This window comes from Episyrphus balteatus, chromosome 3 (genome assembly GCF_945859705.1).
Source record: "Episyrphus balteatus chromosome 3, idEpiBalt1.1, whole genome shotgun sequence".
In the NCBI taxonomy this organism is placed as follows: Eukaryota; Metazoa; Arthropoda; class Insecta; order Diptera; family Syrphidae; genus Episyrphus; species Episyrphus balteatus.
In genome coordinates, this window is record NC_079136.1 from 10,367,797 (window position 1) to 10,382,212 (window position 14,416).

General features: G+C 28.1%; 1 protein-coding gene across 4 annotated transcripts in view; it reads right to left on the reverse strand.

The window, feature by feature from the left end:
- The window catches only part of LOC129913305 (tyrosine-protein phosphatase 99A), a 504,456-nt gene extending 492,116 nt beyond the window's left edge, over positions 1-12,340 (reverse strand). The window contains exon 1 of one of the 4 annotated variants that reach the window (XM_055991910.1): positions 11,966-12,214. In XM_055991910.1, coding sequence (XP_055847885.1) covers positions 11,966-12,065 — 100 coding nt within the window. In that variant the 5' untranslated portion in view covers positions 12,066-12,214. Of the gene's footprint in view, positions 1-11,965 lie in introns of all 4 variants that reach the window. The other 3 variants (XM_055991907.1, XM_055991909.1, XM_055991908.1) reach the window with 3 other exon arrangements.
- Between the last annotated feature and the right edge of the window lie 2,076 nt (positions 12,341-14,416).

The following is a 14,416-nucleotide window of genomic DNA, read 5'->3' on the forward strand; positions in this document are numbered from 1 at the left end:
AAATTCATTGATTGAAAGAAATCAAATGCTAGGTATATTTCATTTAGCCTTGATTTTTCAGTCGTCAGTTATAATCAGAAGAATAAATGTCAATTTAAAAAAAAAAAACTTTTATTCCTAGAAATAAGCCTTAACTGGAATTTATCTGACTGTTGAAAAATTGGCCCTTAGAGATATAATTTGTGTTAATTTCTTATAAAATTAATTTTAAAACTAAATTAAAATTATTATTAAAATTCTATAAAAACTTTAAGCAAATCGATATTTTCTACAAAAAAAAAAAATTTTGAAGTAATGTTATCAAATTCAAATGGATTTTGAAGCTATAGACAAAAACACGAAAAGTAAGAGTCTAAGGGCCATTTTGTTCACTATTGCTCAACTTGTAGCAAACTCTCAAGTTGACAAACTTGAGAGTTGACTATAACTTGAGAGTTAAAACAAAAGTTGAGAATTGATTTTGTTCACTATCGTTTTCTCAACTCTCGAGTTTGTAAAACAAAAGTTGGCCAACTTTCAGTTTAAAAAATATCCCTAGGATATTTGTGACAGCACAAACAAATACTGCCAGTTCAATGTCATTTTAATCGAAGTCTTTTGTAATTTGTTCGTTCTTGTGTTGAAAATGTCAAATTTGTTTTAAAGAAATTTTTAATCGGTATTTAAATTTATTTGGTTTGTGTAATTTATAAGTAATAACTAATCTATTTTTGTCCGATTGTACGTACGCCGCACCGTTTTTCAAGATTTTCAAATCCAAAGCAATCCAATTTCAAAAAAATATTAAGTGCAGAATTATAATTGAAGTTCCTGTAATTGTATAGAAGTGAAAATATTCAAACGTCCGTGCGTCGCATCCAGTGACCTTAAGCAGAATTTTTTAACAAGAAATCTAGAAAAATAACTTGCTGCAAACCCATGCCATCAAAAAAATATTGAATATTTTCGTAGACAGAATATTTTATTTTAAGGTTTTAATAAAATACATAAGAAAAAAAAATGGTTTTAGTTTTTGTTTTGTTCTTGAATTTTTTTCTTTAAACTAGCGGGGCAACAGTTTGCATTGATTCCTCTCAAAAGAAAAGGTAATGCCAAAATTGTGTTGCTTTGGCACATTATTTTTTTTTCACAATAAACAAACAAAATTTTGACAGAAAAATAAAAAAAAAAACATTTTAAAGCAAACTCCCAAGTTTTGTCGGCAAACTTCTACTTTTTCCGGAAGTTAAGAAAACCGAAAGTTGATAAACTCTCGAGTTGAAAATCAAAAGTTAAAAACGTCAACTTTTAGTGAACAAAACCAAATTCAGAAGTTTAAGATAAAAATCCTCAAGTTATGTTTAACTTCTAGTGAACAAAATCACCCTAAATTGTTTATTTTTACAAAAATGGTAAAATTTTTTATAACTATTCTCCAGTAAACAAACTATTCTTCATACAAAATTCCAAAATTCAAGGAGTAAGAATTTTTACTTGTCAAACATTTATTGAGAAAAACGATTTTTTAAAAATGTTTTAATGAATTTTAATTAATTAATTTGAATAATTTATTATTTATTGGACTCAAACTTCTTAGACGTCTCAGAAAAAAACAAAAATACTCTTCACTAGCCAATAAACCAAAAGAAAATGTTTGTTGCAGATTTGTGATAGATTTTGAAATCTTTATTCTTGTAGATTTTTGTAGATTCTTGTAGATTATTCTGTAGATTAAAGGTAATCGGAAATATCTCTAAAAAATGTTAAAAATTGTTTGTGGAAACATTTATCTTGATAGAATAATTATTTACATAAAAATTTACAAGCCAATATATATTGAGTTTTATTTTGCTTTTTGTCGAATATTCTACTCCATTTTTTGTCATTTTAAGAAATTAATTTTAAGTTCAAATAAACTAAAGAGAACTAAAAAAATTCATAAAAAATAGTTCTCGCCAAATTTGGGTATTAAAACTCAACCAGTGACTTCAAAAACGACTGTTTTCTATTTTTTATGGTCACTGGTAGATTTAAATTAAATTTTTTGTTATAAGACTTTTGACTCATATGTCGAAAAAAAATTCAACCACTTGCTCAAAGCTCTTTTATTATGAAAATTGACAATAAAATTAAAATAAATGTTTTAATAAAAACGTGTAAATAAAAAAAAACAAACAATAGGTCGTCCTTTACACACATAAACGAAAGAGAAGTCCACATCTGAACTTAAGTATTCCATCATGAAAGGAATTTTGGTAATAAAAAAAAAATCAAAATGGTATTTCATTTTCAATACTCCTACACAAACGCTTGCCTGATGTTCCATGTTCCTACTGTGGAGTCCTGCTAGATGCCAACATAACAATTTCCCAAGCAAAATGAAACCCCCAACAACATAACGAAAACGAACAAAAAAAAAATAAAATAACGGAAATAATAATAAAAGATTCAAGACAATGGGAATACCATAATAGGATTGCATTGACAAAAGGACGAAAATTGCTCCACTTACAGAGCATATGTGTTTTCTGCGGTTATTCAATGGTAAACTCAATGTTATGTCCTATTTTTTCTCATTTTTTTTTTTTTGTAATTTTATTTTTATCATTTGGAATGCAGTATGTATTTTATATGCATGCAGAGAAGAGGAGAAGATACAACGCTTTTTATGTTTATTTTTTTTTTGTTCTGTGTTTGGTATGGTGGCAAGAGTATTGAAAGAGAAAGCCAGATACATCAGAGAGAAGAACAAAGGCGAAAACTTTTGTTTGGAAATTTATTGTCTTCGACAAAGCAAATGAGAACAAATATTGAAAATCGAAAGCTTTTTTTTATATATAAAACAGAAAAAAAAAAATAAAAGAAGAAATACATGTACATGCACTGCACATGTTGGCAGATTGATTGTGTTTTTTTTTTTTTTTTTTTTGTTCTTACCTGTTCTGTCTCCCGGATTAATGGCATTTTTGCTTTATATAATTGATATTGATAGCGAGGTTATTGTTAGCACGCATTTCTCCAATAATGGTTTATGTGTTAACCCAAATAATGGGACTGTTTTTTTTTTTGTTATTAATCCTTATTAACAGGTTTATTGTCATCCACGTGTATTTATGTTAAAAGTTTTTTTTTTTTTTTTTTTTTTGTTAGACATTGTGCTGAAATTCGTACTCCTACAAGTTAAACTGATGATAAGAGAATTTATATTTAATTCCATGAAAATGCAATAGAAGTGAAAAAAGGACGATTTTGTATTTAATTTTTTTTTAAATACACTACTCAAAAGAATGCAGAATGAACATTTAATTTTTTCAAAAAGGTCTTTAGACTTCGATGTGTACCTATACTGTTGTTATGGAGAGGAATTTTAGTAGGTAATCAAGTTTTTAGGAACAAAAATAACGGTAAGTGCTTATTTTTTTTCAAGGAAAACTCCTACGATATTGTTGAAAAAAAAAATGCAATTGTAAGTTTTTTGAACAAGATCAATGTTTTTCTGAGCTTTTTCTGTCATTGTACGGTTTTTTTTTTAATCCTTCCCAAACGACTGTTTCAGTTTTACCTAAATTTTCTAACATACATATGTACATAGCTGTAATTAAATCTATAAATAGATTTTTTTTTAAAAACCAATTTTTGAATAAATTTTTTTTTAATCAAACTTGCGAAAACCAGGTATTGAGTCTTTTTTAAATTATTCTTGGGTAATTCCACGCAAGTTGACCACTACAACATAAAATTTAAAGTGAACGTATAAGAAATTGAATGATGGTATTTAAATACCTTCTTTTACTTTTTAGTTCAATAATTTCATATTAGTATAATTTTTTTTTCAATCTAAAAATTTAAAAAAAAAAGAGGTGTTTTTGAGCAAAAGATGGGACAAAATTAACACTCTAAAAGTTTTCAACTCAAGCAATATTTTAAAACCCTATATTAAACTGTATATTGGCCTTGAACACACGTTACATCTTATCTAAAGAGTTTCTGAAATCTGATGTTGAAAGACAGGTGCTATGTAAGCTACCGAAATAATTTTTAGTGAATAGTACGCAAGCCAGGAACAAAAACTAACACCCGTTGCAATGAAAATATCTTCTTGTTTTTATTGGTAATGTCTTCAAAATGGCAAACAAACTTTACTTTAGAAGGGAGCGTATCGGAATCCCGATTTTCAATATCCCGTTTTCTGAAATCCTGAAAAAAAAATGTTTAAAATTACATTTTTTTTTATAAATGCCCGCTTTTTTTCCTGTTCAAAAAAAATCCTGTCGTTCATTCCGAAAATCCCGTTTCGTAATTTCATAACTGCTACTCAATATGGCACACTTAAATTATATAGCTAGCTAGCAGTTCCTCTATTCGTACATTTTTTACAATTTCGACAATTTGACCTTAACATAGTCAAATTTGTAAAAAAAAATCGTCGAACATTCAACAAAAAATTTTTAATAGTCTTAACCATTTTTTCTACATACAAATAGTATAGAGAAGCTGACATATATCTGGATTCAAAAATCTCGGTGATTTTAAAAGCGGGATCTTAAAAATGTAGTATTTTAAAAAACAGTACCTACCTATTAAAAAACGGTATTTTAATTTCAGGAATTTAAAAAACATGATTATGAAAATCGAGATATCGAACCCAATCCACTTTAGAAATTATTTTTGAAAAACGACCCTAAGAATTTTGAATTCTGAATACCTAATGTTTCAAAAACGAGTTTGTATTTTTTGGAGATTAGAGATTGATAAAAATACCAAAAAATGGCATGTCAAACAATTATGTATTTTAAAAAAAAAATATTTATGTTTTTTTTTTAACCTCTTTAAAGATTTGAAAATTATCCTACATAAATGTTACTTAAAATACCAATCAATTGAGTTCAAATTCATTTCAGAAGTATAGATATTCCTAGGAACAAGCAATCCTATAGGAAACTAGCTAACCCCACCCGCTTCGCTGAGTGCATTTATGAAAAAAATTGAACCTGTGTGAAAATAATTTAAAACCGAAAAAGTGAATTTATATTTTTTGCAGTGAACATTTCTCAATTTATTCTAATGTTTTTTGGTTAGATCAATACCTCATATTTTCAACAATGGACTTTGCGCTTTATTTATGTTAAAAACGAATGTTTGAAATCAAAAAGCAAGTCCGACGGAATCATTTAAATTCGATGAATCAAAACATCTTTTTCTTTGAATTTTCCCACACAAAATGGTAGCTGCAATCAGAGTTGCCATTCAATTCTTTACGGGAAGTCTGGTACCATTACAAAGTTTAGGTTGATCGATATTTTATCATGATAATATAATTGGCGCTCCTATTGCGGAGTTCCTGGTTAATCGAAAGAATTCAATAACTCCGTCGGGTAATTAACTACATAGTTTTCACTTGTAATTGTGTCAACTGATTTGTGTAGGCTAAAAATTTTTATTTAAAAATACAACTGACTTTTCACTGAACGATAACAATTTGATAAAAAATCACAAATATTACAGTAATTTTTCGCCGCCTCAACTGAACTTGCTTAATTTACAGACGTGATCGATCATACTAAAAGACACGTATTTAATATTGCAAGTGTTGCCAATTTTACTTTTTTTCATACAACGTAGTACAAAAACGGTCTTGCCCCCATAGGCGCTCTTGCCCCCACTTCCCCTATAGTTTTTTATTTATACACGAACATTGTTCCAATATTTTTTGACTTTATCGCAAATCCATCAAGGTAAAATCTAAAGCTTCAACTGATTTTAAGTGCGCCATTGTGGTCTCATCAACACAATAACCTGACACTGTTGCAAAACTTTGGTTATTGCCAATTTTTTGAAATATTTATAACATATAGGTGTTTTAAAGGCAACTTAAGAACAGAGTGAGCTGTATTGTTACCATTAAATAACGTAGCATTAATTCCAAAAGAAGCCAGAGCCAGTGCTTTTTTATTTTTTAGATGTTGCAATGAATGTTTTCCCCGTACCATCAGGAACCAGGTGCATATGAAAAACACAAACCCAAACTCTGAATGATCACACCTTGTTTAATTGTTTCGTACACATACTTTTGTTGATCTTGAACTTCGGCACATTAGTTTATGCAAACATTTTTAATTCAATCGTCCTTTCACTTGATCAAGAAAATCTTGCTCTGCACGATTTGGAGCAAACATTCCAAGTTGTTCCCGTGTTTTATTCGTAAAAATAAGACCGAAGATTAGAATTTGATTAAACATTTCATGTGTGTGCAGCCAAATTCGCACCCATGTGCCGACTGAAGGACAAACTATCGGTTTTAAATTTAGGCATTGTAGTCTGATCTTAAGATTTTCAAGCTGCAACAACATGTAAAGAAAGTTCTCCTGGTTAAGCCCCCCGTCTGTTTCTCTTCCTGGCGAAATTTTCCTTTGCTGATCAGAAATTCATCAACCTGATCAGAAATTCATCAACTTTTATTATTTTATTTAACAACTTTAAGATCTCTAAAACATTTAAGCCTCAGTTTATTTCCTCTCCATCATATTTAAAATCACCATTAAAAATTAAAAATCTGTCAAATCGCATACAAATTTTATAGTTTACCGTTTAAAGTTTCCCATTTTACGTTAAAAATCACAAAAAATTAAGAATTGAATATGGAAATATGTATGTAGAAATGGTCACACTTTTTAACTTAAAGTTTGTTTTGCTGACCAAACAAAAACACTTAAATATAGTAAAGAATTTTCCTGATTAGGCTAGTTCCATTATCAGCTTACACATGTGGTTTAAATGTCACACGACGCTTTCGATTTGCTATCCTGAGTAATGTTTTCTTAATAATAATGCCAAAGTCAGGCTTTAAACGATAATAATTAAAAATTATTTTAAAAGCCTGTCTTAATAAATTTGTTTACAAATTAAGCTAAGCTAAAATTTTTAAAAGCGAGAGTGGTTTTTTACTCGTACATATTGACAGCTATGTAAAGATGCGAGAAAAGGTATTATTTTTTTTTGATACAAACCATCTACATATTAGTACCTTTCAAACAAAAAAAAAATTACCAAAATCGGACCAGCCAAACGCGAGTTTATCGGCCACACACACTAAACGAACTCATTTTTATATATAAGATGTATCCATCACAATTTCCATTAAGAATCTCTTCATCCATGGTAACTGGCAACTCTTATTTAAAATAATGTCAATTTCAATACTTAATTTAATTTTTCGTAAAAGCGAGTCATTTTTTATCAATAAATTGTTTTGCTGGAAGTAAGCAGTTTTCAAGACTGTTCTCGAAATAAATTTTTTTTTGATTGACATTGCATTGGTGCATTCAACAATTTCTTGGGTCCCTTGAAAAATTGTTTTTTTTTTCATACTCAGCATAATAATTTTTTCCTAGTGTTTCTTTAATTTTTCAATCCAATCGTGTTGGAACAAAAAATTATTAAGTCAACATCAATTGCTATCTTAACACCGCTACATTATTTTTAAACATTGGTCAAAACTAATATCCTTTTACTCAACAAAATTATATAAACTTTTTAGATTTTTAAAATTTTTCTGGATAAAATAGTTTAATATAATTTTATTAGGTTTATGTATGTGACAAAACCAAAATAAAATTAATATCATAATTTTTAAGGACAAGTTTAAAAATATATCATAATTTCAGCTTATTATATTTTTTATTAAATTTTATTTTAAACACAAACGTCAGACTAAGACATCCTTCCGAACTTTCGCCTTCTCTTTTACGACACAACAGCAACATAACGGTGGCATTATGAAAAATAATAATTATTTTTCTTCTAATTTTTGCGATGTCAAATTAACTTCTTTGGGTTCATAAACCGTAAAAATTTAATATTGCTAATTGGTATTTTTTTTTTTTTTGTCATTGAAAAAAAAATACCCTGCAGAGTTACAAAGATAAAGACAGAAAAAAAAAATTCAATTCATGTTTTTTTTTTTTATTTATTTTTTTCTAAGAGGCAATTTTTCAAGTTGAAAGATCAAAAAAAATTCATGGTAGACGTCAATCAAATTACAACATTTTTATGTCGTGTAAAGCTTTTTATGGTCAATTAGTTTCAAAATAATATTAAAATTAACAACAAAAAAAACAAAATATATAATAAAAAAAATTCTTAACCGAAAAATAAAAAAAAAAAGAAAAAAACAGAAAATAGCTCAATATTTCAAAAGAAATTTTGTAATAATTCATGATGTTGTTTTACTTTTATTTCATGTGTCTGAGTATCTTTTTTTTTTTTTGTTTGCCCAAAAAGATACTTACGAGAAAATTTTATTTTGTTTTATTTCTTTTTTTTTTCTACCCCACATTCAAGGGCAAATAACTCAAAATAAAGGAGACAGAAGACGCAAAAAACATGATACATTATACGGGAGGTGGTGACACCTTGAACCTTTTTTTTTTTTTTGTTCTTCTTACGTAAACACATCTCTCCCTTCATAAATTCAAATACACGAACAAAATAAAAAAAATATATTAATGTAATTTTTATTCAGTGCAAAATGATAGAATCAATGGATGGTGTTGGTTGGGAAGTTCGGTGTATGTGTGAAGAAGTATTCCATAGAGATAGCTTGTAAAAATTATGGCATCCAAGAGCAGAACAAAAAAAAATAAAATGGAAATGTATTCACTTTTAATTTGATTTTAATCGCACAACAGCGACATTAAAGAAATTTACACACCTACATATCTTAAAATAAAAGGAATTTCATCTTAATATTCGGAGTTAAAAGAGATAAATTAAATTTTATGTAATAAAAAAGAACTTCTATTGCTGTTAAAATTAAGAATTTATTTGTCTCGAAAATACTTGAAGTTATACATATTTTATTTTACAATAAATGAAAACTTCAAGATATTTTATGTATGTATGAAGATAATTTGAAGGATTTAGTTTAATACTTAAAAATGATATTGAGAAGGTTAACTTTTAATCTATAAGCATGAATATGAAGAAGAAAACTTATGGAGCGATAAATTAAAGTTATATAATTCTGCTTAGAAAAAGCTGGGTATCAGTTTATCAACTTTAAATTATCAACAAATTTAAACTAAATTTTAATGGAAAATAAACTAAATATGTTAAGGAAAGTGATTAGAAAGAAGTAGATATCTAATCAGAAGTATTAATTTTTTGCTTTTGAATGTAGTTTTTTGTGAACTAGCTACAATCACTTGCAAAAGTACAAAAATAAAAAAAATCGCTCAACGTTAATTAAAGACCATCCACTCAAAACAATTTTAAAGCAAGTAAAAAAAAATTTTTGACAATAATTTTTTTAAATACCTACCTAATCCTGGAAAAAAAGTAAACGATTTTTTTTTTAACCCCCGGACCCTTAATCTTTAAAAAGCCACACTTTTCGATATAGAACTCATTCTATTAATTGCAAAATAACGGAAAAATCTGACATTTTAAAATTTTTAAATCGAAATATTTTGCTTATTGCTAAAATACTTTGCTAATCTAGTTTGTAAAGAATCACATATAAGAGACAACATGTAGGTTTAATAGGTTTCATCACAAGTTGCATATGAAAACTGATAGGTAGGTACCTATACATGTTTTGACACTCGATTGAAAAAAAAAATCTGCAGAATGGGGCTGGTATTTTGTTTGTTTGGATGGAAAGATAACAGAGTATTAAAATATGTATTATTAAAAAAAAAAGGAAAAAATTCAAAAAATAAAATGCACGACTGGGTCCCATGAACTTGTTCTTGGGGTTCAAGTTGCTAGAATTTTTAGTGCTTTTTGAGTAAATTTAGTAAATATAATTACTATAGATATGTAAATAATAACCAACAAAACAAGTCATAGATCTGTTGCAAGAAAATTGATTTTTCAAAAAAAAAAAAAAAAATACTAACACATAAAAACAAATATTTTTGAAAAATTCGGAAACGCTTCCTTCAGTTTTTTTTAATACAATTACAGCCACTCATATACACTCCTTCTAATTATTTTTTTTTTAATTAGCTATGCTACGAAGAAAGTAAGAAATCAAGAAAAAGTTACTTTGACAGAAATAATAGCTCCAAATAATATTTCTCTTATTTACTAAACCACAAAGATTTTTTTAAATTTAATTTGTTAGAGGCGTTTCTATATTGGTCATATGGTGAAACCTACTATTAATTCTGGTCTTAAAAATTAAATTTAAATTATCTTCCCCTCAAAGGAATCTTATATAAATCTCATAATTACCAAGAGAGATCTGACGGAGCGACAGAATTGCTCCGACGTTATTAAATACGAGTTTACGTATCTGCAGTTTAATTTTCCTAACGAATCCTTAACATACCCTTTAGAGTTTTCTGACTATAATGTCAAACGTATAATTTTTTAAAATGCAGAAAATGTTAAAAATGTTTCCCACTTTTTGAGATATAAGCCATTTAGAAAAAGGTTGTCACATTTAGAAAAAGGTTGGATTACGACCTTTAAGTTAAAAAGTTTAAAAATTGTGTCTATAGGCTTAATAGTTTTAAAAAACAAATATTTTTTTAACCTGTTAACAGTTAACCTATTGTTTTTTTTTTTTTAAATCAAGTATTAGCACGTTCAGTGAGATTTTGTTTCGTTTTTTGTCGTTGTTTGGATATAGAATCTTAGTAATGCTGCATTATTTCAAAACAGGGATTGCGCTCGAACTTCCATCTTGAAATATAAACAAGAGAAGTGGAGTTCATCACATAACTCATTTTCAATCCATCATACAAAAAAAATTGTTGAAAAGGACCTTTAAACTACAAGAAGAATGTAAAATGGATAAAAGTGGGTTGGAAAAAAAATTGTAAAATAAGTGACAAATTTGGAAAAAAAAAATTTACAGTCATCAAAAGACAATTTCTTAGTTTTCTTCTTTAAACTGTTCACGACTATTTAAAACTTTGTTCCAAATTTTCATGTTCCTCTTTTTCAGAGTTCGTAAAAGATTTTTTTTTCCTATAGGAAACCGTTTTGTTATTGTCTTTTGGCTTGCAAAAATTCACATCCTTTTAAAAGAATTTGAATACTTGTTGCGTATATTGGTAAGACAAATTTATTTAAAAACAAATTAAGTCATAAGATATTACATTACCTACCAAATTCCCAGAACTAAAAAAAAGAATGTATGTATAAATAAACAAAATTTATAAAGTTACGATAATTTTTGGAGAAAAAACTATCAAATTTTCATTTTCTTTTGGTTTTATTTGTATTTTTTAATATTATTCTGTATTTTATGTTTTTCTCTACAAAAATAAAAAACAAATTAATAACTTCCGAACCAGAGTTCAAAATCACTTGTCAAAACTGTAAACTCAAGTCTCAATACCCACAATTTTGAGCAAAAACAATTTTAAAATAATGTTTGATTCAATAAAATCTGTACCATTTTTTTTTATTTATTTATTCGGTAAAAGTGGAAGTTCATAATGAAAAATTAAATTTTAGATTTGTTAATTGACAGCACGCATATTTTTTTTAAATTAAAATTTAAATCAACCAAACCCATTAAAATATCTTCTATTATCAAATTACACTTTAAACAAAATAGTTCAATAAATATACAAAATTTATGTGAAATCATTTAAAAGGTCCTTTTTCTTCTTAAATTTCTCAAAAAAAAACTACCAGAAAAAAAATACCCATTTTTATACGACAACAGAATGATAATTAAATCTATAAAGTATTAATGAAAATGCCGCCTCATTAATCTAAAAGCTTTGCTAATTTATTTCCAACAAAAAAATCCCTCAGACAAATAAAAAAAAAAAAAAAAACAACGACAACAACAAGAAATTCATCACCACTCAAAGTCCTTATAACCCCAAATGTCACATAAAAGTTATAGCAAATTAATTTGTATACATACATCCTATTTATTTATATATCAATTCATCTTAGAAATTTAGGACAAACAAAAACAACAAGACAAAAAAAAATAAAATAATTATCTAAGAACACTCACCAAATATCCTTCCAGCATTTGTCGTACAAATCGAAAATAGTAATCCATAAATAATTAATCCCAAATGGTGATTGTATTTGGCAGATACACGCATCGTCATAATGGATTTATTTTTACTTTTTTTTTTCCTTGATTAATATTTTTTTATTTTATTTTTATTTATTACTCTCAACAACAATTACAAATGAAAATATAAAAGAACGAAAATTCAACACACTCTTTTATTTTTTTTTTTAGTGAAATGAAATTTTCAACACTCTGATTTTTTTATGTAAATTTATTGAAATCTTTTTTATTCATTTTTTTGCAATATTTATATTTTCACATTAAATTCTGCGTTAAAAACACTTTTTTTTTATACGTGTAGACATTAATTTTTATTTTTTGACGTAAATTTGTGTACATTCACGTTTTTTTTGTTATTTATTCATAATTCAATTGAATTTTTTTTTTTATTTTTAGTTGTTGTATTCTCAAAACGAATAAAATATTTATTTCTCTGCCAGTGCAAAACAACTTATTCGAATTTAATTTTTAAAATTTCCATCAAACACAAAATATCAGAAATGTGAAAATAGAGATTGGGGTAGTAGATAATAATGGTGATGGAAGGACCTCTCTGAGGCGAGAAATGTAGCACTCTCGGGGGGCACACTATACGTGTTATGTATGAAATTTAAATAAAAATTCAATTTTTTTTTTTGTTAAATTCTAGGTGGGAAGGGTTTTTTATATGAATCCTTTTTTGCTCCTTGGATTGCATTCAAGTGTCGAGGATTATATTATTATTTTTTTTTTTTTAATTCAGAAAAAAACACTTTGAAACGAGACGACCAAAAAGGGAATCGTGTCAACATCCGGTTTTTGTTTCCTTTTTCCTCCTCTTTTTATCCTTCACAATTTTTTTCAAAATTAAAGCTCAGATTCACAGGTAAATTGGAAAAAAATAATAAAACAATGCAAACCCGCTGTTTTTCATTTTCTTTCTTTATTTTTTTTTTTTTTTTTTGTGATCCAACACCTGAACTTCAGCCAATTTACTTTGTCACCCTTTGCATAATTATTTTGTTGTTAACATTCACTATGCAGGTGGTGAATACACTTTGTATTTTTATGCCCGTATCCTTGCTTAAGTTTAAAACACACAAAGCAACATAAAAAAAAAAAGGACGAGAATGATTTTCCTTTTTTTTTTCAAAACAAACACGCGTCAACGACCGACAACAACGAGAACCACGACGACGGATGACGAGATGATGCTTTTGACGATGAAGGCGTCGTCGTTTTCGTTGACGACATTGCCAACAACGAACCACGGATAACACAGAGAGACCTACGACGACACGACAGGATCAAACACTACGGCAAAGGATACAAAAAAAAAAAAAAACAAACACACAACCCCCACACACACTAAAAAAACACTCCACAATGCAACTTTGCCCAACGAAGAAAATTTATGAGAAAGCACACATTATTATATGCACTTGCACTTGTGCCACTTCTGGACCATGGAGAGCACCCCAACACAGCTAGCATACAGCCCCAAGAGCAGCTCTCACTATCCCCCGTTTGGTTCGGTTTGGCTATGAGGAAAACTCAAGTTTTCATCAAGATTTTCCTATGCTCCCACTGACGGAGAAGGCAGGAAATGTGTGAGTTCTTGAAGCACAGCAGGCGAAAGATAAAAGTCGGAACTTACACAAGTTTTTTGAACGAACACAAAAGATGTCTACACGATGGGGGAGAGGGTGGGTAAGGTGGCGGGCGACTGTACGTCTTGAAAAAGGACTTTGAGAGATAATTTAAAGTTTCAAAAATTGAATTTGAAACAGTATTCCCGCCAAAAAAGTCAAGAACACCCAAAAATGCACATATATGGGGAGCTCTTAGAATTTGAAAAAAAACTTAAGCTTGTTTTCAGGACAAAAAAGGCACAATTAAAGTTTCCTTAAGAGTCCTTTAAAAAAAAAAAAAACTTTTTTTCTTCAATTTTTTTTTCTTTATTTTTATGACCTTTTTTCCTTATTTATTATTTTATTTTTTTTTTAAGGATCAAATAGTTTCCTGATTTTTTTTTAAATTTCCTCCTTCGAATAAGGATACGACGACACGAAAAATTATTATTTATTTTGATTCACTTGTTTTTATATCGAATTAAATGATGATGATGTGTTTAAAGCATAGTTAGTAGTTTTCTCCGATTAGATATGAACCGCCCGCCGTATGCAACACATCCTTATAAGCGAGCACATAACACGGAACTGGCATTAGCTTTTTTTCTTATCCAATTTTTCCCATTCAGAAATGTGCCCGTATCGGTCTCGGTTTTCTGGTATAGCCAACATGAAGCCAAGAGAGGGTTGTATACAAAAAAAAAAAAAAAATATTGTGGAATAATATGAAACACCACCCTATTTCGATAATACGAAGGGATGAATGTGAATTGGG